At 52.1% G+C, this 27,491-nt stretch overlaps 1 protein-coding gene across 2 annotated transcripts in view; it reads right to left on the bottom strand.

Annotated features, from left to right (window-relative positions):
* Positions 1 to 27,491, bottom strand: part of SMOC2 (SPARC related modular calcium binding 2) — a 158,075-nt gene that overhangs the window by 101,200 nt on the left and 29,384 nt on the right. For both annotated transcript variants that reach the window (XM_061428586.1, XM_061428587.1), the window contains exon 2: positions 8,113 to 8,284. In XM_061428586.1, the coding sequence (XP_061284570.1) occupies positions 8,113 to 8,284 (172 nt within the window). The remainder of the gene's footprint in view (positions 1 to 8,112; positions 8,285 to 27,491) is intronic.

Raw genomic sequence — 27,491 nt, 5'->3', positions numbered from 1 at the left:
ATGGGCCTCGCTCCTGTCTCCAATGCCGTCTTCAAAAGAGTGTGTTTGCCACTGATCGGGGAGTTCTCAAACCTCTTATGTGGACAGAGCGTTAAATTCCGGTTTACGCTGGCACATGGCTGGTGACCCAGGCATGGGGAGCCAGGAGGACTGTGCAGCAGGAAATGCAGGGCCCATCCCTGAGAGCAAGCCTCTATCTGCCCACCAACCCAGGGCGCCGCTTGCCAGACCACCTGCCACACCCCAGACGTCTAAGTCGCAGCGGCTGCCCTCTTGAGAAGGATCTCAACAGCGCCTCCGCTTCCACCCGACTGAGACACGGGGCCGACGCCCGGCGTGTGTTGTCTCATTCTGCTCATCGTTTTCTCTCTGTTGCAGAGTAACAGAGATTCCTGTTCACAAGCGTGTCTGTGCATCAGGAGACATGGGTCACAGAGACTGTCACGATGCAACGCTCACTCTAAACCAGAAACAAGCAGCCACGTTTCAGAGCGGTCATTTCTAAGGATGCTGTCCTTTAAACAAGGAGCAAATTATTTCCTACTTTGCTAAAATCAATTAATCGGATTAAGCGATTATGGGAAGAGACAAATTTGCTGCCCATTTCATGCAGAAGAATTTTGGAGAGGAACAGTCAAAAGGGCCCGAGGAGGCTCGGCCAGAGCGTCAGGGGCACTGACATTTCCCGGCGGCCTGAGCTGGACCGCCCAGAGCCTCAGCGCTCTTCTCGTGGGGCCCCCGTCCATCACACACAGGACGATGCTGGAGCATGACCCTGAAGGAAGGGGACCGTGTTCCCTTTAACTCTTCCTAGGCGAGTCCTCACCCCAGAGCCCCCAGCCCGCTCCTTACTGAGGAAGAAACTCGAGGGGATACGGGATTATTTACAGTCCATCTACGACATCTATGGAGAGGCGACACTGAGTAATTTTCTGGGCAACAGACCTGCTGACTCTGGGCCCAGCAGGGCGACTACACGTTGGTGGTTCTGAGCACGGGGGGGTCGGCGTCCTGGGGACACAGAGCTCCCTCCACTGGGTCCCCGTGGCCAGCACGGGGCCTCTGCATGGACCCGGCTGGGGCAGAACAAGCGAGGCCAATGAAGAAGCCAGCTCTCCATTGGTAGCAGCCACAGAACACTAGCCCGAGGGTGGCTGGCTTCTTACTCTACTGGCGTCCAATGAAGCAGATCTTGTATTTCAGAAGTTGTGATACTTTACCAACCCGTCATTCTGAAGGCCAGACTCAGAAAAACGAAGAACTCTGTGCTGCGGTGTTTTTGGCGTAAATGATGCGGAGCGCCGGGCTGTGACACAGGACCAGCAGGGCGCTGAGGAGGCTCCTCGTCTGCCCGCCTGCAGCCGGCCAGCGGGCAGCACCGCAGCAAGAGCCCACGCCATCCCTCGACCAGAGGGAGCGGCTCAGAGCCGAGGAGAAAGGGGCCGAGTGTCTATTTTAAATAGGTATTATCATTGTAAACGCACAAAGACAGAAACAAATTAGACAGGAAAACCCAGGGTGCACAACTGGGGTGGCCAAGTCCTAAAGGCAAAAGATAAAGTGCAAGCTACAGCACAAACATACGAAAGTGTTCAGACGTTTCTGACATGTTTATCCAGGAAGCAACTGGTCAGAGCCGGCTCTGTGAAGACCATCCGTGCATCACACAGCTCCCCAGGCAAGTGGTCTCGGGATCCTTTTGTGTGAACTTGGCCTCGACCTTTGCGGGAAGGGGACAGCTGAGGCCGCTCCGCGCTCGCCCAGCTCCCCCGGTGAACTGTTGGAGGATACAGGTGTTGCTGAAGCAGAGAAGTGTTTTGTTTTGTTTGTTTTTACAATATTTCACAAAGTCCTGTGGTATTTCTGATCCTGGTTTGAACATGAGAGCAACGGCCCCACCTCTTGTGTCTGCTTTCATCAAGAGGGTGCGTCTAACATCAGACCTGGGAGAACACCATGGAGGGTTAAGGCCAACAGGCCTGGGGAGGGTTTCTGCAAGGGACAAGTGCCAGCATGACTACACCGGCCTGAACCACACGTGTAAAAGGCCTCTCAGAGCCTGCATGTGGGTGCAGAGTCTGAGGAGACGAGGCAGGAAGCAAGCACACAAGCCTGGCCAAAAGGGCCTGGCAGAGAGACACACACGCATATGCACACAAACACACATGTACATATGTTCTTGCAGGACACACACAACCTCCTCACACGGAGGTGCCTGCCCACATATACATGTGTATGTGAACCTATGCACACAAGCACACACATCACATACCTGCAGACTCCTCCATGGAAAGACTCTTCTTGCTGAAGAAAATGCTGGCAGGTCAACACCAACTTCACCTCAGTTCCACTCAGTTCAGTCACTCAGTCGTGTCCGACTCTTTGCGACCCCAGGGACTGCAGCACGCCAGGCCTCCCTCTCCATCACCAGCTCCTGGACTTTACCCAAACCCACGTCCAATGAGTCAGTGATGCCATCCAGCCATCCCATCCTCTGTCGTCCAGCCATCCCATCCTCTGTGGTCCCCTTCTCCTGCCCTCAGTCTTTCCCAGCATCAGGGTCTTTTCCAATAAGTCAGCTCCTCACATCAGGTGGCCAAAGTATTGGAGTTTCAGCTTCAGCATCAGTCCTTCCAATGAATATTCAGGACTGATCTCCTTTAGGATGGACTGGTTGGATCTCCTTGCAGTCCAAGGGACTCTCAAGAGTCTTCTCCAACAACACAGTTCAAAAGCATCAATTCTTCAGTGTTCAGCTTTCTTTATAGTCCAACTCTCACCTCCATACATGACTACTGGAGAAACCATAGCTTTGACTAGACGGACCTTTGTTGACAAAGTAATGTCTCTTTTTAATATGCTGTCTGGGTTGTTCATAACTTTCCTTCCAAGGAGTAAGTGTCTTTTTATTTCATGGCTGCAGTCACCATCTGCAGTGATTTGGGAGCCTAGAAAAATAAAATCAGCCACTGTTTCCATTGTTTCCCCATCTATTTGCCATGATGCGATGGGACCGGATGCCATGATCTTAGTTTTCTGAATGTTGAGCTTTAAGCTAACTTTTTCACTCTCACTTTCATCAAGAGGCTCTTTAGTTCTTCTTCGCTTTCTGCCATAAGGGTGGTGTCATCTGCATATCTGATATTATTGATATTTCTCCTGGAAATCTTGATTCCAGCTGTGCTTTCTCCAGCCCAGCATTTCTCATGATGTACTCTGCATAGAAGTTAAATAAGCAGGGTGACAATATACAGCCTTGACATACTCCTTTTCCTATTTGGAACCAGTCTGTTGTTTCATGCCCGGTTCTAACTGTTGCTTCCTGACCTGCATACAGATTTCTCAGAGGCAGGTTAGGTGGTCTGGTATTCCCATCTCTTTCAGAATTTTCCACAGTTTATTGTGATCCACACAGTCAAAGGCATTTACATAGTCAATGAAGCAGAAATAGATGTTTTTCTGGAACTTTCTTGCTTTTTCGATGATCCAGCGGATGTTGGCAATTTGATCTCTGGTTCCTCTGCCTTTTCTAAAACCAGCTTGAACACTGACTTCGAGCAACCAAACTGTGCCCTGGTCCTGGGCACCGTCACCAGATAACAAAGCCTCCCTGGGAGGTAGAGGGAAATTCAGAGGCCCTGCCTTCTTCCGGGGCAGGTCATCTGAAGCCTAGGCAAGCGGTCAGTGATGCAGCTTCCAGTCCATTTCTCGGCTCTCCAAATATAAGCAAGGATTGCTGACCACCACACGTCCGTGATCAGAAAATCCTTCAGAGAGATAGACTTCCTCGTGTTCGCCTGACCCAACACCCTGTTTCAGAGATGAGAAGTCAGGTGCAGCCTGCCAGCCTGGCATCTCGTCCTGGTTGCATGGTTCCCTGACCTCTGGGAGCTCGGGGTGTGCAGAGGCCAGGAGCTTACCACCCCAGCCCTATCTCTGCCCGTGTGGAGACCCACAGCACCTCCTGCCCCAGACCGGGGAGGGGAGAGAGGCAGGTGGGGCCATACCAGTCCTGTTGGGCTGCACGCCTGCACCGCTCTCAGGGTTTACGTCGTGCATTTTAATAAAGTTACAGTAAAAGCACACAGAGCACTTCAGAGAGGGCACCACTGTACCGAGAGGGGCTGACCGGCACCCTCAGGCCTCGCAGAAATCCACTGGAAAACCTCGGTACTCTCCGTGTGTGTGGGTCATGCCTTTCACAGAATGTCCAGCAACAGAGCTGGGACCTGAGCTCTCCCTGCAGGAGCAGCAGAGTCCACGTCCCGCCCAGGTCATCAGGACGTCCCCCGCAAGTGGCCCGGGTCATGTGGGTGAATGCAGATGGTCCCATGGACCCAGGGCCCAGCCTGCCCTGAGCATGCTGAGGAGACATTCGCCACAGCAGCCCAACTCGGACAAAGGGCCTGTAAGCAACCCCAAGGCTTCTAGACCAACGGTCACTATTTGGCCGGAGTGAACGCCCAGATGTGTATCACTCAGGTTTTTCACAGGGAGAGAGTGAGGGGTCCAGGAGTCATCACAACCATGATGGCATGGGGCCCACCTGCACAGCACTGCAGGCCCTCCGTGCTCACGTGCGGATGACACTCACGCCCACGGAGACCCCAACATGGGCACCGGTCACTCTGCGATGACCATCAGGACAGCACTTGTGAGATTCGGGCAGTGGAGGAGGATGACAAATATCAGGCATCACTTGGCGACAATGTTCCTCTTACATATCCATCACTCAAAAGACCCGGGTCTTAGAATCTCCAGGAAGCTGCTTTTGTCAGAACCCTGTATGACCGTGTGTCAGAAACCTCAGAATACCTCCAAGATCGCCTGGCATCTGACTTTTCTTTTTCTTCTTTCTTCTGTTTTTTTAATTTAATGCCAGAGATTTGCTTGAAAAGAAAGACAGTCCCAATGGTCTTAGATCAAAAGAAAAACATTAATGAGTTTGCTGGGTTCTAAAAATACAGACTCCACAAATTTCAAAGAAAATATGAGAAAAACCCATCGGTGTAAACCACTGCACTTCTGTTCAAGGTCAGCAGAGCATAATATGAAATGCAGAAAACATTTTCATCCAACTTTAACCAAATACTGAAATATTTCAATCGTTTCCAAATTAAAACATCCATAAGAGACTGGCCCATGAAGCTGTCACCCATCAAATACATGGAAATGTCCTCAAAACACGAAGCTTCACAGTCACCAACTTGATACTTGAGTCACCAGCCAATTTCAACACCAGGAACAATTTAGGGCAAACGCGGATGAGTCTTCACATTCCCTGCGGTGGAAGGGTCTTTCGGCCTGCTTCTCCACCTCTCACCATCAGAGCGGAACGCGCCCGAGCTGGGCTGGTATGGAGTCTAGCCAGCGCTCTTGGACAGGGCGGGGCAGCAGCAGCTGCCCACTGCCGCCAGGATGCCTGTCCGCCCACCAGCACCAGGCTCCTCCTGTTCATACTGAACCCCCACCATGTGGCCTGGGGTGGGCTGGGGGTGTTAGATGCCAGACTTTGGGCGACAGGACGGGGAAGTGGCCTGAGAAGCAAGCCAGCTGGTATGAGGGGCCCATCCCGTCTGGGGAGGTCCCGCTCCCGCTCTGAGCCCGGATCCAGGGAGAGGCTGCTTATGCAGGAAAAGTCTGCTGCAGATGGGAAACCCCTTTTCTGTGGCCCCCTGCGGACCAGACTCAGATCACCAGACTCAGAGACGGGGGCTGAGAGCAGACGCCTCAGAGCCCCAAGCCTGCCCCCCAGATCTACAATGTCGGGGTCCCTAATGCCCGCGTATTTCAAACTGTGCTGTACGACTGACAGCACCTCTTTAAAGTAACTTCATATATTTGCCACCCCCAGTAGCTGAAGCGCCAAATAAACTTGATCTTGAAATTCACAGGTATCTTCACATTCTCTTTATTTTAATCCTTTTTATTTGAATTAAACTTGGTTTTAAGAGATAAGTTCTGTTTTTACCTTCATTGCTGTTGTTCAGTCACTAGGTCATGTCCAATTCTTTGTGATCCCATGGACTGCAGCATGCCAGGCTTTCCTGTCCTTCACTGTCTCCCAGATCCATGTCCATTGAGTCAGTGATGTTATCTAATCATCTCATCCTCTGCTGCCCCCTTCTCCTATTGCCGTCAATCTTTCCCAACATCAGGGTCTTTTCCAGCAAGTCAGCTCTTCTCTTCAGGTGGCCAAAGTACTGGGGCTTCAGTAACAGTCTTTCCAATGAACATTCAGGGTTGATTTCCTTTAGGATTAATTGGTTTGATCTCCTTGCTTTCCAAGGGACTCTCAAGAGTCTTCTCCAGCACCACAGTTTGAAAGCACCAGTTCTTCAGCACTCAGCCAAATCGTTAAAGAAGATTTGGACTTCTTTATGGCCCAAATCTCACATCCGTACGTGACCACTGGAAAAACCATAACTTGGACTACATGAGCCTTTGTCGACCACGTGGTGTCTTTCTTTCTAATACGCCGTCTAGGTTTGTCACAGCTTTCCTTCCAAGGAGCAAGTGTCTTTTAACTTCATGGCCGCAGTCACAGCAGTAGTTTTTAAACTTCTTCTCCCTTATCTCATTTTTTGTCATAAATTTATGGCATGAAATTTCTTCAGTGAGATGTGAGAATTCCAACCAAGGGAGAAATCCAGAAGAATTAGGCTGGATCCAAACACAAGTGAGCTGCAGATGGCATTCCCAAAAGGCCGTCTGTGCTTAATGCCAACTTAACCTCCTGTCCAAAAGTGAGGCAAGGTAGACTCTGCAGAGTTCCAAGTATGAGGTTTGGGAGAGTCCACCCTGGCAGATGGACTCAGACAGACTGACGGATGGATGGGCCTCTGGCCTCAGTGTAATTAATCCGTCTCAGACACCCACAGAGACCATGGCCAACACAGAGGTTTAATGTGGCAGCTTCCTCACAGTCGTCCAACTGAGTGTCTGATGGGAGGTGTCACCAAGAGGATGTCTGACGGGGCTGTCTAAAAGAACAGGGCACCAGAGAGGAACATAAACTCAAACCTCACACCACAGCACCTGTCCTCATGAGTTAAGCCAGCACAGGCCACTGTTTCTAGAAACTTCTCTGCAGGGAAGATCCCTTGATACTCGAGACTATTCTTGGGTCACTTCTCATTTCTCAGCGCAGATACCTGAGGTGTGTAATGGCCATCAAAGCATAAAGTTACATCCAAGTTTCTCGCAGAGTGACGTGTTTAGGGCACACTAATCGAATGCCAGGAGGAAGGTGGGTGCTGGGCTGCCCGACGCCCGTGGGCAGAGGGTCCCATGAGGTGCCAGCAGGAGCAGCACCCAGGTCCAGGGAACAGGCAGCTCCGTCTCCGTCACAGGGAGAAGTGCCTCGGACCTGCCCGCTAGGCTGGGTGGCACTGTGGGAGGAAAGCAGAGGCTGGCCAAGTGCAGGCCCAGGGCACCAGCTTCCCTTCGTTTGAGCGGTTGTTGGGCTAACAGCTAGACACCGCAGGACGTGGTCTCAAGGGGGTTTTAGCCTGTGTGGTCTTTTCTCCTAGATAATAAGAAAAAAAAAAGTTAAATCTCTTTCTTAAAATGACTCTATTTGTGTTTGAAACGTGTTTTGCTGAGTCAAACCTTTCATTAACATGGGAAACCTTTCAATGTTTTGCTCTAAGTGTGCTTGTTAGCTCTAAATCCGCTTCTTAAATCAGGAAAACTGAAAATTACAAGTGTAAAATCCGTGCCAAAAAAGAAGAGAAAAAAAATCCCTGAAAACAGCACAGGCGCTATTATGCATGCCCCACACGCTATGGAAGGTGAAATGAGAAGGGCTTGGAAGAACCACTTTAAAAACGGGAGCAAGGAAGAATAATTTCAGGAGACTCTGGAAACATTCTGTGAAACGTGGATGAATTTGTGTTGCAATGTGTGACGTCATAAAACATTCTAAGAAAGAAGAACATTCAACAAGAATATGATGATTCAAAAACGACCCTTACCGCTACGCGCCCTGACAAAGAGTCACGAGCAGAAACTCTTGACTTTTTACACAGGAAAACTTGACCAGGCGAAGATAAAGCACGTGAACGTACGTTTCAGGGCTTGGCTCTTGAACGGTGATGGAAGGAAACTTACCTTTGCAGTTGCCTCGATAAGCAATTTCTAGCTGGGGGTCTTTGCACTTGGCGCGCTGGAACTCGCAGCGGGACAGGAAGGTCCTCCCGTCGGAGGCGCACAGCGGCTTCTGGGCGGAGCCCCCGCAGTCCAAGCTGCAGTCGTTGTCCTTGTCTTGGTCAACTCTCAAAAACTTGGAGGAGAGAAGAAAAAAGAATCCAGACATCTTAAGGCGTGTTCTGGGGAATGCAGGAGGCTGTCTAGGCCACTTAGCGTTGAGGGAGTGCCCCAGAGCCACGGTGGGAAGCCCGGAAGCCTCCGACCTCCGGGGTCTCCGTCATCCGGATAGCTGGTCGTTCCCGCTCTGCTCAGCATCGGGTGTGTGAACCTCTGAAGGCTGCACCACTGGCCTGGGACACCGCCCAGGTCTGCCCTGGGACACACGCGCTCTGTTTACTCTAAGAGGCTGCATAGCAATGCTGTGCTTTGAGTCTGTGAATTCAGTGCCTGGGTGACCCCTCCATTCACTACGTTTTGCCGTAAGCTTGGAAGTCACGTGTGTCCGGAGCCCCCTGTCTTTCTGGAACTGGGGGGCAGGCCCTCCCTGCTGGACAGCACCTCACAATCTCATCCACACCCCAGGTACCCCTTCGTGTGGAAGGTCAGTTTCTGAGTAAGTGCCCTGGCTCCAGAGGGAGTTCCTTCCACGGGGTCTGAGGGGCTTCAGGGGCACTACAGGCACACAGCCCCTGCCCTGGGGGCCCCTCCCGGATCCCCATCCTTGCCTTGGCTCCTCTGATGACCTGGACACACAGCTTCAGAGCTCAGGGGTCTCCCAGTGGGGCTCAGATCTGGCCACCAGCCCCCACACCTGCCCCCACACCCGCCGCCACCCGTGGATGGTATCCCCTGCCACCTCAGCTTCCCAACCCCAGTCCTGTCCAGTCCTGCTCACCCCAGACACAACGACCAACACCAGGCTGACTCCAACGCTGCTTCGTGTTAGAGGACGTGGCCCCTGGAGCATCGCCTGCTCCACACAGGCCTTTGCTCTGATTAACGGAGCAGCACTGAGTCATCAAAGGAAAGAAGGTCAGCGCTGAGGTGTGGCCACTGCTCAACACTCCACGGCACGTGCAGAGCCCTGGGCACCGTGGCCATTTGAGCGGTTTATCCAGCGTGTTTGCCCCCATAATACTTGGCTCTGCTCACAGCGCCCCCTCCCCTGTTCAAGTAGGAGCCGGAGGAAGAGAGGCAATGGAGTTCAGCAGAAGCTCAGGGACCTCGTCGACCTGTTCTCTCGTCAGGAAGAAAAAGAAAGAAAAGTCTCAAACTCCAGGCGCCTCATTCCTTGAGAAGATAGACACCCAAACTCGCCCCTTTCATCTGTGAGTGTCCTGCTTGGCGACATGTGAAGACCAATAACGCCGAAGCTGAGGTGAAGCCATGGGGAGGGAAGGGCCCTGGGTCTGGGGGCCAGCTGCCCAGGGAAGCACATCCCTCCTGGGGTCCAGGTGGGGTCCTGGGGAAGACAGGCAGTGAGGGCATCGTGGCCAGGAGCCTGTGGGTGACCACTTCTCTACCTGAACCTCTGGGAGCTGACTAAGGGCCATTTCCTAGGTTTCTGGATGAAGGCTCCAGACACCAGGCCGTGCTCAGCACCTGAGCATCACGTCTTCATCCAGCGGGGCTCTGGGATGCAGGGGGCAGACTTTCCACGCTCTAATTCTTCCTGTGAGTAAGTTCACTTGCTGAAATGATCTGTGCTTATTTTAACCAACAGGCAAGGGAAAAGAGATCACTGCCTTTCCAAGATTTTGCAAAAAAAAAAAAAAAAGATTATTCTTAAATACAGCAAGTACAGAAGCTTTCTGTGTGGATCAAAACAAACTGTGGAAAATTCTTAAAGAGATGGGAATTGCAGACTACCTTACCTGCCTCCTGAGTAATCTTTATGCTGGTCAAGAAGCAACAGTTAGAACCAGACATGGAACAACAGACTGGTCCTAAATCACGAAAGGAGTATATCAAGGCTGTATATTGTCACCCTGCTTACTTAACTTATATGCAGAGTACATCATGAGAAACGCTGGGCTGGAAGAAGCACAAGCTGGAATCAAGATTGCCGGGAGAAGTATCAATAACATCAGATATGCAGATGACACCACCCCAACCCTTATGGCAGAAAGTGAAGAGGAACTCTTGATGAAAGTAAAAGAGGAGAGTGAAAAAGATGGCTTAAAACTCAAGATTCAGAAAATGAAGATCATGGCATCCAGTCCTCTCACTTCATGGCAAATGGGTGGGGATACAATGGAAACCATGACAGACTTTATTTTCTTGGGCTCCAAAATTATTGTGGACAGTGACTGCAGCCATGAAATTAAAAGATGCTTGCTCCTTGGAAGAAAGCTATGACCAACCTAGACAGCATATTAAAAGGCAGAGACATCACTTTAGTGATGAAGGTCCATCTGGTCAAAGCTATGGTTTTCTAGTAGTCCTGTGTGGATGTGAGAGTTGGACCATATAGAAGGCTCAGTGCTAAAGAACTGATGCTTTCAAACTATGATGTTGGAGAAGACTCTTGAGAGTCCCTTGGACTGCAAGGAGATCCAACCTGTCCATCCTAAAGGAAATCAGTCTTGAATACTCACTGGAAGGACTGATGCTGAAGTTGAAACTCCAATACTTTGGCCACCTAATGTGAAGAGCCGACTCACTGGAAAAGACCCTGATGCTGGGAAAGATTGAGGGCAGGAGGAGAAGGGGGCAACAGAAGATGAGACGGTTGGATGGCATCACCAAGCCAATGGACGTGAACTTGGGCAAACTCAGAGATGGTGAGGGACAAGGGGACCTGGTGTGCTGCAGTCCATGGGGTCAAAGAGAGTTGGACACGCTGAGCTACTGAACCAGAAAAAGCACAGAAGCACATTAACTGAATTCTGTCACTGCAGAATTTCAACCTCTTTTTCTTTTCGCTCTCCCTGAGACTGATTCGTGTCAGCCAACGTTCCAGCCCTGGCGGCAGCAGCTCCCAGGAGACAGGATCTCCACACGAGGGATCCTGTCTGCATGAAACGCTGCTTGTCTTTCAAAGCTGCCTCATTCTGCTCCTCACAAGCATCTAGTTTTCACAGACTTGTTCCTATGACTCACAGCTGGCTGGGACCAGAGCAGTTTTGTGCAAGAGCAAGAGAGACAGGGAGAGGGGCCACAGAGGAGCAGAGCTGACTGAAACATCCCAGGACCCTCCCAGGCCCGGCCCACACGGGAGTCCGCCCAGAAGGAGCGCCGTTCAATTTCAGATGAAAACAGGCAATAACGTAAATCCTGCTAATTTTTACGTATAAGAGGTGCTCTATTTGTATTTCCTGAAACCCTAAGACAAGGAAATGCAGATGACTTAGGGAAGACACCATAATTACCATTCTCTCTAAATGGAGGGCGACAGCCTCTCTCTTCTCAGTTTTGAAAAAGTCGAGCATTCAGGCGTTTGGGATTTGACTGTAATTCTTGGTAATTTAATGGTGTGGAACAAACAATGGACCCGTTCTTTCTCAGAAATGAGAGAACTCATACTTTCTCCACATTTCTCCCCCTCCCCACTTTTACCAGCAATTAAATTCCAGGGGAGTCAGTGCACAGAGGAAAGTGAGCTTTTCAAGGAGCTGGATTCTTTACTAAACAAAGCCCAGGGAGGAAAATAAAATATACCAATATTCCTCTTCTAAAGAATTTAGTGTTCACTAACGAACATGGCTGAGGGCCTTCACACTGGTTCTGATAAAAGGCCCTTTGTCCAGCTTAGAGGGACTCTGTTACCCCTGAGCAGCGCCATGACAGCAACGCCCTCAGGGCCCGAGCCCGTCTCTCTTCCGTTCAGGATGCAGTGCAGTTGGCACGTGGGGGGGTGGGGGCGGGCTAAGGGGCTGCACGTGCACATCTGCCCGCAGGTCGACTGGCCGCAGCGCTAGCGAAAACGTGTCCAGTGTGCACGGGTCACAGCCATGGTCCACATTCTGCTTAATAAATGTAGGGTTTAAACCAGAGGGAAAGTGGGAACAAAGTGAAACCGTTTAAGAAACGGATTAAACTCTTAATACGGACAAATTTTTCCCCTGCAATGTTGATATGTTGATGGAAGATGGCGTTTTTACAAGATAACACAGGGCATGGGTTAAATTAAGAAAAACATCTCTGAATTACATAATCATGCAGCTGGAAGATTCCCCAAAGCAAGAACTTTCTAAATAATGAGCCACCGGAAAGCGAACATCGCTTCCAAGGACGTGTGCTTGCTCGATGCCAGGACGAGGCCCACACACCAGGGAGGGGAGACAGGTCGGAACCCGTGGTGAGTCCGGGGTGCAGGTGGATCTGGGGGGCTCGAGAGAGGACGTGACCTTGAACCACCAAGGAAGGAGGTGGGGAGGACGAGAAACACACACCCTGCTTTAAAGGGCAGCTTCACTTTAGACCCTGAGCTGTCAGATCTCAGGAAAGTGCTCCCTACTTTCTAGTGGAATAGAGAAGCGAACCCGTGACTCAAAGCTGGACAAGCATTTTCCAGCCGAGCCTGCAGCTGAGACGCTCCAGGGAAACACGGCTGCTGCGGGGTGTTCTCTGCCCAGAGACAGCCACCCCTCACTCACTCATTCTCTCTCTCGCTCACTCACTCACTCATTTCTCATCCATTTGCTGGAACTAACACGCACCCACCCACGCATGTTTAAAAAGCACTCTACTTCAGTGTTTTAGCAGTCTTTGCCTCCGTGTCCCACTCTTCAGGGATAAAGCCTCGTATTTCTAGGGCAGGAGACAGTCAGGTCCGTCTTGAACTGGACTTGCTCAGTGACTGCTGGGGGACTGTCCTCTGTCACGCGTTTTCCTGGACTCTGCGAGGGTTCAGAGGACGGCCCGTCCTCGCGGAGAGTAAGGTCCAGAGGCAACACACAGCACAGGGGCTCACCACCCAGCTCGGCCCGTGGGCACCGTCCTGTCGTGCGGGACACAGGCCTGGCAGGCCTTTCGAGGACAGCATGAGCGTCTGAGAGCGTGGGATGGGCTTCTGACTCCTGTGTGGGGATCTGAAGACTCTCACCCAAGAGAGCCTCTGAGAAGACGGGAAAGGAAGACAGCAGTGTGGAGTCTGAGCACAGAGACCCAGGGGAGCAAACCAAGAGCCGGGACGTCAGGGGGTCTGCCGGGGGTCATGCTGAGACTGGCCTGCAGACCAACGGGCCGGAAGGGACTGGGGCTCCCTTTCCTGCGACCACGACATTCCCAACTCTGCATTCTCCTCGCTGCACACAGATAACCCAGCGGACAGTCTGACAAAATGACCCCCACACTACTACAGCCCTCCAGGCCTTGATCATTAACTGGCAATTAGCATGGATGCCGTGAACCCATGAAAAGTGGATTCTGCGACGGCCAGACGCTACTCAGGACCTTCAGCACACCATCAGAGCCACCAGCACGGCAGCGGGGGGTCACGTGCTTATCTGCGCAGTGGGAGTGATAGCACTTTCTCTGCTGACCTTTGCGGTAGCCGTGCGAATGGCTAAAGCACCGAGACTCACGCTGCGCCTGAGAAGGACGAAGTAAACTGCAGGGCGAGGAGGGCATCTGTGTCTCCACGTGTGCACGGCCCCGCCGGGAGCTGCCGGCCGGGGCTGATGGATCACCAGGACGTGCTGGCCAGCACAGAGCCAGTGGGATGGGCTTCTACTAGATCCCCCCTTTTCTGATTTGGAAAACTAGCCGGCAACATAGGTGGAAACAGTAGACTGTGGGTCTTGCAGAGGGGATCTGTCTTAATACGTCACAGACGCTGAGTGAAACAGTGAGGGAGACCGCACAGCATTGAGAACAGGCGTCATGGCACCAGCATCATTTGGGGTCTCTTGATGGCTTTTCATTGTATTTACGGGACAGCTGCGGGGATTTAAAAACCAAGGGCAAACAATTGTGATGAATTCTTTTTTTTTTTTTTCAATTTTTATGACTAGATTTATGTTGTAAACCCAACAAACAGAGAGAAAGTGGATGACACTCTGCTGATAAATGCCGGTGTGGGTGGGGGCGGTCGGCACTGCAGAGCAGAGTGGGCAAAGGAAGGGTATTAACTTTGGAGACAGGTAGCTGGCTGTGTGACCCAGGACAGTTGTCCTCTTAGCCAAATGATCCTGGCTTCTTCATTGTGAAATGAAGATGGTGGTAACACTAAGGCTTATTCCATCATCGTTACTGTGAAAAGATGAAGGACGTGGATGAGGATGTGCTTGGAAAAGACACGGAGATGTGACCAGCAGGAAGCCCTCCCGGGCAGACGCTCGACCCCAGGCATCTTTGCTCTGGGCCGTGTTCCCGTCATAAAAGCTTCAAGTCTACTGGATGATCGCTAAGAGATCCTCCCATTTACAGTCATTTTCAAAAAGAAAATTAGGAGCATGAAGTCGAAAGAGAGGGAACTTAGGTGTCGAGAGGAGGGGGCAAGTTTTGCAGGAAGATGCAGGCAGCGAAGGCAGGTGGGCTCCACACTCAGGGTCCATGGGGAGGGGGTGCTAGTGCCCGGAGAGGGACCCAGCAGAGGAGCTGGAGCAGGGGCTGCAGGAACCCTGCCCAGAGACAAACACAGGAGCGCCGTGCACCGCGAGCACACTCTAACACAGACCCACAGGGACTGAGCACACCAGAGCTGCGGCCCCGGAGCCTGGCTGAGAAACGGGAGCTCCAGGTGCTCCAGGTGCTGTGGAATGAGCAGGCGTAGCAGGCGCTGCCCCACTGAGGAGGGACAGGAGCGGGGCAGGCCGGGGCACTGTGTGCTTTACTCCCAGCGCTGCGGTCTCGCTCTGTCTGAGTGGACACAGACTGTTCAAGTTTTTATAGAGCCCTTGCGGGCTTCCGGTCCCCGGGCCCAGTCCCTCTCTGGTCCTCTGAGCTCCAGGCACCCTCCACATGGTAAGTGTTGGTTCCTGACCCCACAGCTAGGGACAGGCGGAAGTCCCACTCCACGCCCTGCTCTGCAGATCTCTTCTCTTTTCTCAAAGCCTGTCTTTTTAATCTACTTTCCCTCCCTGCCTCCACATTAATATTTATTTCAATGATGAAAACAGATATCTTTGCTTCTTATTAGTACTTCTTGGAGATAAGAAACTCTTGGATTTTGATTGTTCCAGATTTGTGTTTATTTGAGAGTCAGTAGGAACTTTGTTACTCTCAGAAAGAAAGAAAGAAAGCGAAGTCGCTCAGTCGTGCCTGACTCTTTACGACCCCATGGACTGTAGCCCACCAGGCTCCTCTGTCCATGGGATTCTCCAGGCAAGAATACTGGAGTGGGTTGCCATGTCCTTCTCCAGGAGTTCTTCCTGACCCAGGGATTGAACCCAGGTCTCCTGCATTGCAGGCAGATGCTTTACCATCTGAGCCATCAGGGAAGTCCTGGTGTTACTCTCAAACATCTACCTGTATTTTATTAAGAAGAGTTTGAGAGTCTCAAAATAAAATACAGGTAGATGGTGTTACGTGAGAGCAAGGATGATCTCTGATTCTCACTTGAAGGCTCCTGACTCGACATTCAACCCCACTCTCGAGGCTCAGAGACGATCAGCGGCCTTAAAGCCTCCACTTGTACAAGCCAGGCCTGTGTCCCCAGGGTGTCACCACACGCGGTGACGTGAAGATGTGTACAGGGGTCTCACCGGGCCCCAGCCAGCACTTTCTTCATGAGTTCAGTTACAGTGAAGTGCCAGTTCTCAACAGCATCCCGAGAAGAATCAAGGCGTAGACCAAATGGAGGCTTCATAGCTACGTGTTTTTCCCTGGCTGCAGTTCTGTGAAACGGGACGAATCTGGGAAGTGGGAGAACGTTACAGTGGACGCTCGACCAACTGCTCACGAGCACCTGGGCCCTCTCAGGTAGAGATGGATGTGCCCATCCGTGAGGCCCGAGCCCAGCAGCGTGTCGGGTCTACAGCTGGTGCTCGGTAAGTGCTCACTGTCTGGGAAGCTGCAATAACACAACCCAGCGGGACTCACTGAGGAGTGACCAGGCCCATGGCAGGCTCAGAAGGTGTTTGAGCAACCAGACACAGGGGCACGGGGCTCGTAGACATTTGAGCGTTAGGAAGACGTCTGAACCCAGGCTTGCTTGCCATGAGTGTGTTGCAGCTGACACATCTGCTTGATGGCCTGACACGCCCATCTCTCCTCACCTCCCTGGTGTGGGATGCCTCCTTCCCATGTGTTCAAGATGCCTCCAGATTAAGGCACACGAAACATCACACACACACCCTGCCTGTGTCTAAAGGCAAAGGGGAAAATCAGCCTACAGAACAAGTACTACACTCCAGTCTGATTCCATTTTCCAACCCTCCGCCCTGCACACTGGGGTCGGTTCTGTGTCCGTCGCTTCGCCATCCACTGGGCCACCGGTCAACCCTGGGGAATCCCCGGTGTCCATCCCAGGGACCATCTGGGTACATCCGTGCACGCAGACAGGTCATGGGGACAAAGGCCCAGGGGCCCGGACCGCGCTCTGTGCACCAGCCCTGTGAGAGGGGCCGACGGATGGCCTGACTGGCACAAGGCCAGAGGCCAGGCGGAGATAGAGAAGGTGGCCACAGAGGTGCCATGCCCTGTGCTCTGTCATGACGGGGAGCTCATAAACGCCCCAACAGCCTCGCCCGCTCTGGGGCCACCAAGCAGACGGCAGAGGGCACCTCCATTCGCCCTCTGGCCCCCAGGAGACCAGCATACTCGCTGACGAAGTGACATTTCCAGAGGCCTTCAGCCAGGCTTTTTTAAGGTTCCTGCTCATTTTAAAGCATTTACAGCAAATTACACTAAAGTACATGGTAAGGCTATTAAAGAGACCTGCGCAGCAGGGGAAATGCATCCCAAAGCAGAGACACCAGAGAGCTTGCTCCCAAGCCAAACCTCAGGAGGCCGTGTGCCACATGGCAGGATGGTCCGCACGGAGGGCGGGGCGGGCGGGGTGAAGCAGGGAGCAGAGGGGCAGCCCTCTGCAGGCAGCAGGTGAGAGCGGCGCTGCGAACAGGCTCCCTTGCCCAAGAAGCGGCGGGGAGACCGGTCCCCGGGCGGGGAAGCGGGCTCGCCCCAGGTCTCAGGTGCGTTCACGCAGTCCCGACTTCTTCAGGTGAGAATGAGCACATCACACACGCTCAGGGGCCTGGGACTCCCGGCGAGACCAGACAGAACCCTGGTTCAAGTCGGCATCCCAGCCCGGCGAGACCTTCCCAGCGCCCAAAACATTGTCTGCACCCTCACCACACCCCGACCTCGTCCCTCCTCCTGTGAGGCCAGTCTGGCCCTTCCTGGGGCAAAGCAGGTGCCCGGGAGACGTGTTGAAAGCCAGGGTGTTTCGCTGAAGGCTGGGGGAGAAGCCAGCGGTCACAGGTCTGGGTCCTGCCAGATCCACACAGGTTCAAGTGCAAAGCAGCTCCCTCACAAGGATTTGCTGCGTGAAAGGGAGGGAGTGGCTCCTGAGAGCCCGCGTGTCCAGACCCGAGCTCCCCAGCACCACTGCGGCACACGTGTGCTCCACGCTGGACCAGGCAGGGAGGCTTCCGGGGGAAAGAGGAGCCAGGAAGAAACCCTCCGCTTCCAGGCTGACCGCTGCACACCTACACAACCACCACCACGGGAGAAAGACACCCGCGGAAGGAAGTCTGAAGCCCTTTCTCTGTGGAAAGGAGCCAAGCGCCTTTGTCCACATGACCTGGGGACCAGGGCAGAGGCTGCCCTGGATAGGATGCTGTCAGGGCCTGGAGGCTGGGCAGGCAGAGTTCAGGGGTCACCGAGGAAGGACACAAGTTCAGGAGCATCAGTGACCAAAGAAGAGACTGAGGCTCCCAGGGGAGGTCACCAGCTCATCCACGATGCAGCTAGAACCAAACCAGGACTTGGGGCCTGGGGGTCTGCTCTTCACTGCAGTCCTAAGGGCTGGAAACCCGCCTGGGGGCCATGGCTGCACCCTCCTGCCCCAGGGCACCCACCCAAAGGCTTCACTCTTCCCCCACGTGCAGGGCCGGGTCTTGACAAGCAGCCTTGGAAAGATGCTCGGAAGAGGGGCTGGGGGCACAGGAGCCCCCCTCTTATGCTGTCTCGTCTCTTTCCCAGGTCTCCCCCTCCTCCAGGCCTGCGGACGACTCAGGGATACCTCACGTCAGCATCCACACGAATGGAAAGGCCTACGCCCCCATCACCTCGGTTTACACATTAAGCAGATTCTTCACATTTTTAAGAGTCCGTGTTTACGTTAGGAGATAGCCAAGGCCTGGAGCCTTGGAGGAGAATTCTCCGAAATGGACCCTCTTCATCTCCTGGCACTGGCACCTCGCTGCTCAGCGTTATCATCCTCGAGCGGGAGCACTATCTCCGCGACGGGCGGGAACGGCCGCTGGCGCGCCTGCGGTCCATCACCGACGCCCGCTCTGGGCCGCCTCACCTCCTCCCAGGGGCCAAGGCGGGGAGACAGCTCCGCGCCCTCATCACCCAGACACAAGGTGCTTCACCCCAGGACTTGCTGGGGGGTCAGATAGCTCATGAAACCACCAGCCACATGCAGCTACTTGCACTGAGTTCAAGTGAAATCAAACAGGAAACGCAGCTGCTTGGCTGCACCGAGCTCTCAGCCCCCCGGGCTTGGAGCCGGGCCCTGGGCAGCGAGAGGACACGGTTCTGTCATCACCGGCGGCTCTTAGACGCTGCTCTGGAAGCAACGATGAAGGGTGATTAATCTCCTGAACCAGCTCCCTAAACCCCAATTTCTAAATGACCAGTTGCAAAAAGAGACGTCAATATCCATTCCAGGCTACATTACTAATGAAACAAATATGAAACGCTGAGAAATGAATCATCTTTTGAAAAGGTTATCCTGAAATTTACACCTGTAATTACAGAGGAAGGAGAAAGACTTTAATGACGGGAGGAAGAGAAACTTGGGGGGAAGAGAGGTCCTGCTGAGGGAGAGGAGAGGCGCTGAGACGGAGGTAAGGAGCAGGGGTCAACGTCGGGGCGAGGGGACAGGCCGGCCGGCGGGGGGCGTGGGCAGTGGGCTGAGCTCGCCTACACTTGGGGCACAAGTCATTGCCCAACAAACCCAAACCAGGGAAGGGGTGAAGGTGGGGAGAGGCGAGAATGGAAGGGGAGGGGGAGCGAGAGGGGCCCCATCTTCCAGCAAGCGGGTCTGCAGCTAGCCTGGGCGGGGACGCAGCGGGAGGCAGGGGGCAGAGACCACGTTCTGTCCCAGGAGGCCTTGCGGCCTTTTCCAAATGGGTGTCCCGAGCAGACGCCTTACCCCGTGGCAGATGCCTGCTCTGCTTTCCACAAGGTGCTCAGAGCATTACACACTTTACAGAGGAGTAAACATTACAAGGAGACAGGATGGCAAACTGGGGGGTTTCAGAGGAGAACTCAGAGCGCTAGGAGGGACCCTGGCCATGCTGACAGCCCTGCAGGATGAGGCCGCCAGCGGGTGCCGAACAGAGCAAAGGACGGATGAGAAGTGAGCTGTTCTGGCTGCCTCCCCTGAGGCCATCACAGACAAGGCTGCACCCATGGCCTCCCATCAGGGGAGGGATCCCGGAATGTAGGGGGCCAGGTAACAGGGGTGGGGGCAGCACCGCTTTCCCGTTGCGGCAGCGCCCTGACTCGGGTTGTTTCGGAAGAACAGAAGTCCCTGCCTAAGCGGGTCTGCAGCACATACGCAGGCCCCGCCCATCCACACACAGGCCCCGCCCATCCACACACAGGCCCCGCCCACACACAGTTCAGTTCAGTACAGTTCATTTCAGTCGCTAGGTCGTGTCCGACTCTTTCAGACCCCATGAATCGCAGCACGCCAGGCCTCCCTGTCCATCACCAACTCCCGGAGTTCACCCAAACTCACGTCCATCGAGTTGGTGATGCCATCCAGCCATCTCATCGTCTGTTGTCCCCTTCTCCTCCTGCCCCCAACCCCTCCCAGCATCAGGGTCTTTTCCAGTGAGTCAACTCTTCGCATGAGGTGGCCAAAGTACTGGAGTTTCAGCTTCAGCATCAGTCCTTCCAATGAACATCCAAGAATGATCGCCTTTAGGATGGACTCTTTGGATCTCCTTGTAGTCCAAGGGACTCTCAAGAGTCTTCTCCAACACCACAGTTCAAAAGCATCAATTCTTCGGTGCTCAGCTTTCTTCACAGTCCAGCTCTCACATCCATACATGACCACTGGAAAAACCATAGCCTTGACTAGACAGACCTTTGTTGGCAAAGCAATGTCTCTGCTTTTCAATATGCTGTCTAGGTTGGTCATAACTTTCCTTCCAAGGAGTAAGCGTCTTTTAATTTCATGGCTGCAATCACCATCTGCAGTGATTCTGGAGCTCCAAAAAATAAATCTGACACTGTTTCCCCTGTTTCCCCATCTATTTCCCATGAAGCGATGGGACCAGATGCCATGATCTTAGTTTTCTGAATGTTGAGCTTTAAACCAACTTTTTCACTTTCATCAAGGGGCTTTTTAGTTCCTCTTCACTTTCTGCCATAAGGGTGGTGTCATCTGCATATCTGAGGTTATTGATATTTCTCCTGGCAATCTTGATTCCAGCTTGTGCTTCTTCCAGCCCAGAGTTTCTCATGATGTACTCTGCATAGAAGTTAAATAAACAGGGTGACAATATACAGCCTTGATGTACTCCTTTCCCTATTTGGAACCAGTCTATTGTTCCATGTCCACTTCTAACTGTTGCTTCCTGACCTGCATGTAGGTTTCTCAAGAGGCAGATCAGGTGGTCTGGTATTCCCATCTCTTTCAGAATTTTCCACAGTTTATTGTGATCCACACAGTCAAAGGCTTTGGCATAGTCAATAAAGCAGAAATAGATGTTTTTCTGGAACTCTCTTGCTTTTTCAATGATCCAGCGGATGTTGGCAATTTGATCTCTGGTTCCTCTGCCTTTCCTAAAACCAGCTTGAACATCAGGAAGTTCACGGTTCACGTATTGCTGAAGCCTGGCTTGGAGAAAACACAAGCCCCGCCCATCTATACAAGCCCGCCCATCCACGCAGGCCCCGCCCACCCACACGCAGGCCCCGCCCACCCACTCGCAGGCACAGCTCATCAGCAGTGGGCTTTGGGATCCTGGCACCAGCCCCCGCATTCTGACTGAGCCGACCCCTCTCCTCCAGGCCTGCAGGCTCAGACGCTCACAGAAGGCAGAGATCCAGGCCCTGGTCTCCCCAGTCCCCGCCTCGAGACTGGCCCTGTTCTGGGGTGGCCGCCCCAGCTTGGGCCCCACCGTCCTGGGGGAGTTATCACAGGACATCAGCATCAAGAAAGTGCACCTGTCTGCATGTGTCTGCTCCATGTCCTAGAGGGCCCTGCCCCAGAAAGGCAGCTCAACTCGGAGCCCAATAAGTGAGAGGCACTGCTAATTCCCAACAAACTTGCGAGGTTTTCCTGTCTTCTTGACAGTGGAGATGTGCGGAGGAGACGTGGTCAGCATGTTCACTCACCCCGAAGGACTCAGATGCATCCTCTGACACGGTAGAGTGCTTCAGGGAATGTCCAGAGAGACGCTGCCTAGGTGTTCAATTCAGGGGAAAACGTAGAGGAAGGAGAGACCTACCCACTGTGTCTAGGTATTTGCCAAGTAAATTAGCATTTTGCATACCTAAAATCTCCTAATTAGGACACAGGACCAGTGCCTGCTCCCCGGTGTCCAGCTGTCTGCATCCAGACCCTGAGCTTGACCATTTCCTAAAGAATACATTCACTCAGAATGCTCAAGAGGAAAAACTACTCTTCTCAACATCTGGTAGAACTATTGAGCAAAGCTGCCAAGATTTCGACCAGTACGTCTGGAATAATGTCAAACCAAGAAAACAATGAGGTTTATAATGGAAACAGAGACAAAACTTTAATTTAGGATTGTTCCAAAGGCATGAGATGATTCTGTCCTAATATTCTGAAGTTACTGCATCTATGGCTGTTGACATGCAAAATTCCAGAAAGTGGCTACTGCACAAAATCAAATTCCTCCAGGAGTTCGCGTCAGAAAATGCCACAGGGCAAAAACCAATGAAAACAGCAACAACACAAAGACAGTTTAAAGCCAGAAGATGTGTTGCATGTAAGAGCCAGCTGAAATAGATTTTCTTAGCTGACATTTAGCTAGGAAAAGCAAACTAGGATTTATACATTTTTTGAAAAAAAGAAATTATGTCCACACTGTCAACTTGCTCATCTAAAGCTAATTTTAACTAGCCAGGATTTAATATACTTGGAATTTTTATATTAATTTACCAAACTACCATCATTTTACATTACAGTACTATTATAATAGGGCCACATCTTACCACAGTGGGGTCCATGCTGGGGACCCTGGGCCTTTGTATACAGAATGTCACTGTCACTTTCTGAATAGGAGTTTCCTTTGGGTCTGAAAAACTATCACTGACTTTAAAGTTTGCGTGTGTGCGTGTGTGTGTGCGCACGCACACACAATCGTATCCAGCTCTTTGTGCAGTTTATCAAATATTTTCCTTCATCACTGTGCAAGGCTATATGACATCTTACACAAGGTAAGATTATAAATTGATGGGAGCTGGATTTTTTTTAACACATCTGTACCAATAAAGATGAAAGTTCAAGCCAGTTGTCTTTCAAAGAGGTCACTTCTGAGCACATATGAACATCCCACCTGTTCAGTCCTCATTTAAATTTGTGAATTCTTCCTTGAATCTCCCTTCACACCAAGTTAGAAAGGACTCAGAAAGATTTCATGCCAAAATACAGACAGTTTTCTCCTAAGTAATCTCACTGGATCCTGACAAGCCCTCGACAGGCTGCTCAAGAAACCCTCCCTTACGGAGCAGGTGGCCTCCCTGCTGCGGAGAAGCCGCGGGGCCTCGGTTTCCTGGAGGGCGGGGGCAGGGGCGGGGGCGGAGCCTCCGAGCGCCGCTGCGAAGCGCGGCCCCTGACCCGCTCACCGACCCCACGGCCGCAGTCACCTGGAAACCGGGAGAGGAGCTCGTGCAGGCGAGCCAGCGCTGCTGCTTGCTGACACCATGCCTCACTGTGGTTATACTCAGGAATCGGTAAGCTGACACCCAGGCTGCATTTGCACCTCGCGGCTCCATCCCCCACGGCGGCGAGTCACAGACGAGCATCAGAAGAGGCAGGCCGTCAGGATTGGACTAATGGGCTCTGACCAGCCTGTCACTGGAGAACCTGACCGTTAGGGCCACTGCGTGGTGGGGACGTGGGGTCTCCCGTGGGGTCTCCCTTGACGTCTCTGATCGTTCCTGATAGATATTTCTCTAAAATAAAAGGTGAACTAATGGGGAAAATGGAAGTCCTGTGAGTTAAACATCACACGTGTGTGTGTGTGTGTTTACATCTTTAAGAAGACTGGTTCCAAGCCAAGAGTATTCTCATGAAAATGTCAAATTGGAGCTTTCCTTTTAAATACAATCGAGTTTTTCAGTTTAGACAGGGAAGGTTCCTCATCTTTGCACAAGAAATGTTCTCTTCAAGTACAACTTTTCATGCACAAGGGAAAAAATAGGTAACGTTATTTTGTCTAAATAAATTCACGGGTAGTTTCAGAAGCAAATTCAATATTAGAATCAATTAAAATTTAAAGACATTAATTAAAAGAGATTCAGTAAATTAGAAAACTGGCTTCTAAAGTGAGGAAATGAGGTTCATCAAAGAAAGAACGGAGGGAGAGTATGTGAGTGGCCCTAAAATGGTGAAAACTTGTCTCAATTTCCTAACAAAATAAAATCACAATTAAGAAAACTCAAACAGCATTTCTGCATCTGTGTCCATCAGACAAGATTAGAACATTTCTGCAGGTCATATGTGTAGATATTTTTACACAAGTATGGGATTAGTGTTTTGGTTTAAGTTTTCGTTAAGCATTTCATTGTTATTAGTAATAATAATTTTAATCTTCAGATTTTCACCTGAAGTTCTGCCTGACCCTGATGGAAGTCATCCATAAGCATTTTAGCATTAAATGACCTCGTTTTGAAAGACGTGCGCTGTGGGAAGTGTCATCACAAGAGTCTCAACCAAAGGGGCCTCCACCCCGCCTTCCAGGGGCGCCTCCACCTCCCAGAACCTCTTCACTCCTGGTCTCAGAAACATCTTTTCCTAGTTACTGCCCTTTATTCTCATCTCACTCTTCAAACCTTTTGGAAACTAGCTTTTGCACTTTATCTAAGCATCCATAACTTCACATACACAAACTCACTTATGATTTTAATAAAATAAAATTTTCTGTTCAGCATTGTCTGTCTCAGGCCTCTGGAATTCAGATTCATCCAGCTTCAACTGGACTCAGATCAAAACCCCTGCATTACTCAGATACATGATAGGAGAAATATTTGCGATGAATTGGGCTGACCCACTGTAAATTATACAAGATGATCTAGAAATATTTCCTGTTGTCAGGGGTGAACTGCCAAGAACGACACAGGGTCAGTCTTTATATGGGAAGGCACACTCCCTGCTCTAAGTGGTCCGTGAATACACTCGAGCGGAGGCGGCAGGCTCCCTGCCACATGGTTCCAGTCCCAGATGCAGTGAGGCTGTGGCCGCGACACGTGAGACCGAGGTGCGTGGATGTGGAGCGAGAGGCGCTGCCCCTCCAGCAGAGCAGGACCGCCCTGTGCAACCCGGCCTCTGTGTTTACCGACCTGCAGTCGCACAGCGTTTCTAGGCCGCTGCCTGGTCACCCACTAGACCATTCTCCCCGATTCAGTGCAGATTTCAGCGTTTATAAAACGGGGGCTTGCATCGAGTGATTTCTCCAACCCCATCAAGTTCACCAGACTGCCCCCATAAACCACAGGGGAGTGGGCTTGAGGGGTGGGCATCAGCTCCCCATGGGGCCCATCCCCGCTGGTCCACAGCAGTGACTTCCGTTCATGGGACCTTCCGAGGGTACATCCCTGGTTCCTGCCCCCGCCCCCACCCCCGCCCCCATATATTTAACTCTGTAACACAGTCTTCCTGGAAGGACTGGGATAACTTGGCTGAGAATCTGCATCCTGGTTGCTTCCCCCTACGAGGACATCCAGAAAGCTAAGGCTGTCACCTCAGCAAGGCTGGGGGTTTGAAGGCTGAGGGTATTATTGCGGTATTATTGTGGGTTGAATGGTGTTCCCTCCCCTTGAAAAATACATTCAATCTGAACCCCGGGCACCTGTTTCCGACTGTTTTCAGAAACAAGGGCTGTGCGCAGTAATCGATTTAAGATGAGGTGGTACTCAATGAGAATGAGAGTGGGCTTCAGATCCAACCACTTGACGTCACAGGTTGAACTGTGTCCCTTAGAGTTCACATGAGGTGCTATCTCCCATCCCCTTAAAGAGCAACCCTATTTGGAAATAATGTCATTAGTTAAGTTCATCGAGTCATGCAGAAAGAAAGGGAGCCTTTATCCAAATGACTGGGTGTCCTTATAAAAAGGGAAACTTGGATACGGACATGCACACGGGGGACACCGCATAAGACCAGGGCACAGGCTGAGGACCAGCCAGGAGCTAGTGAGCCACCGGAGCTGGGGGCCCGGGCCAGGCCCTGCCTCACGCCGCCGAAGAAGCCGAGCCTGCAGACACCTTGACCTCGAACTCACAGCCTCCAGAGTGTGAGGCAGTAAATGCTGTTCCTTAAGCCACGTGGTTTACGGCAATTGTCATGACAGCCCTCGGACGCTAGTACAGATGGGTTGCTGGGCAATAATAAGGGAGTGAAATCGTGAAATGATAAACTAACTGTTGATGTCATCACATTAAAAATCCCTCAATCAAAATGACTGTAAAAGGTTCCCGCTTTACTTATAAAAGATACAGAGAAAGTACCTCAAAAAACACTCAAAAGGGAAAAGAGAGCCCCATCTGTATGGAGACTGTGCACCATGTGTATGAATCTCTTTGATCATGTGGCAGCTTTTAAATTGCCTTTATACTTTATCCTTTTATATATATGACACAGCCAGGTGCATGAGGAGCTCAATAAAAGCTAAAAGGCACTCTCCAGTAGCACACTTTGCAGACAGGTTTCTGCACTCTGAATATTTTAAAGATAACTTTTGCCCTCAGCCTGATAAGAGGTGATCAGTTTGAATAAATGATAAAGCTAAAGATGGATCACTCAGGTCTGCTCTAAGGTCACTCAAGGGGACCCCACAGAGGTCAGAAGCAAGGGGAGGAGACAGAGCAGGGAGGTGAAGGGCCCCAGAGGGGAGCACAGGTCAGCCAGGCCGCAGAAACCCGGCCTCCCCGGCCAGAGACCGCCCTGGAGGAGAAGGTGACTCAGCGGACGGGGCCACCTTCAGGCTCCTCCAGCAGAAGAAGACAAGTCAGAGAGAAATGGCAACGGGTCTGCTACGTGTGGCGGAAATCAGTGAGCAGGCGAGGAAGAGGCAGGCAGGTGTGCCCAGGAGGGGCCGGGCCGGCACCGCTGCTCGGAGACAGCTCTGACACCCTGAAGCCGCTCACAGCCCTGCCCGAGGACAAGGGCTCCTGCAGGGGGAAGGTGCCCTCAGGGCTCAGAGGGGCGCAGGCTAAGGGTCCCGGGCTCCGGCCGGCAGTGTGCTCTGACCTCCTCGGCCCTCGAGCCAGCTGGGCCTTCCTGCGCGGTGCATAAAGAATAAAGAAGACAGGCGCCCCCTCTCCAGCCCTGCACCTCCCTGGCCTAGCTACCACACGCCCAGAGTGCAGCAGGACCTCACAGCGGACGCCCTGGACGAGGGCCTGAACACGGCCACGCCCGTGGGCGGGGCATGAATGCCCTTGTTTACGCTTCTCTTCCAGGAAAGGCAGCTCGCTCAAGGCTGAGGTCTCAGCCTGGACCTGACTCTGTGATGAAAAGCTACAAGATGTGGATTTGGACGGCAGAGACTTGGAACCAGGACTGTTTTTTCTGTAAAACACTGCAGAACCGCAGGAGAATGTGGGTGAACTCAGCAGGGAATTGGATAGGTTTTCACGGACAGGCCTCCAAACGCTGTTACCGATGCATGGTGAATCACGATGGGTTTGGACATGCACAGCCAACACGGCTCAGGGGAAGGAGCCACAGGAGATGGATTTGAAAGAAAACAGCCCTTTCAGGCCTAACAATATGCCAGTCAAACTGCGGACTGCGGCCACACGGCTCGCTCCGTCTTTGGAGAAGGAGCCGAGCAAAGGTGCAATGCAGGTCTTCTCCTTAAGTTGTCTTTTTCTTCTCTTTTGCTCCCTGGCACAGAGGGTGGGGCACTAAGGCTTCCCACCACGCGGAAGATGAACAGAGCCGACAGGACGTAAGATCTCTGAGCTGCGCCCCAGGGGGCTGGAAATCGCGGCACTGACGCTTGGTTTCTGCTGTTCGC

This window comes from Bos javanicus, chromosome 9 (assembly GCF_032452875.1).
Source record: "Bos javanicus breed banteng chromosome 9, ARS-OSU_banteng_1.0, whole genome shotgun sequence".
Taxonomy (NCBI): Eukaryota; Metazoa; Chordata; class Mammalia; order Artiodactyla; family Bovidae; genus Bos; species Bos javanicus.
This window is presented reverse-complemented; position numbering and strand designations above follow the sequence as displayed.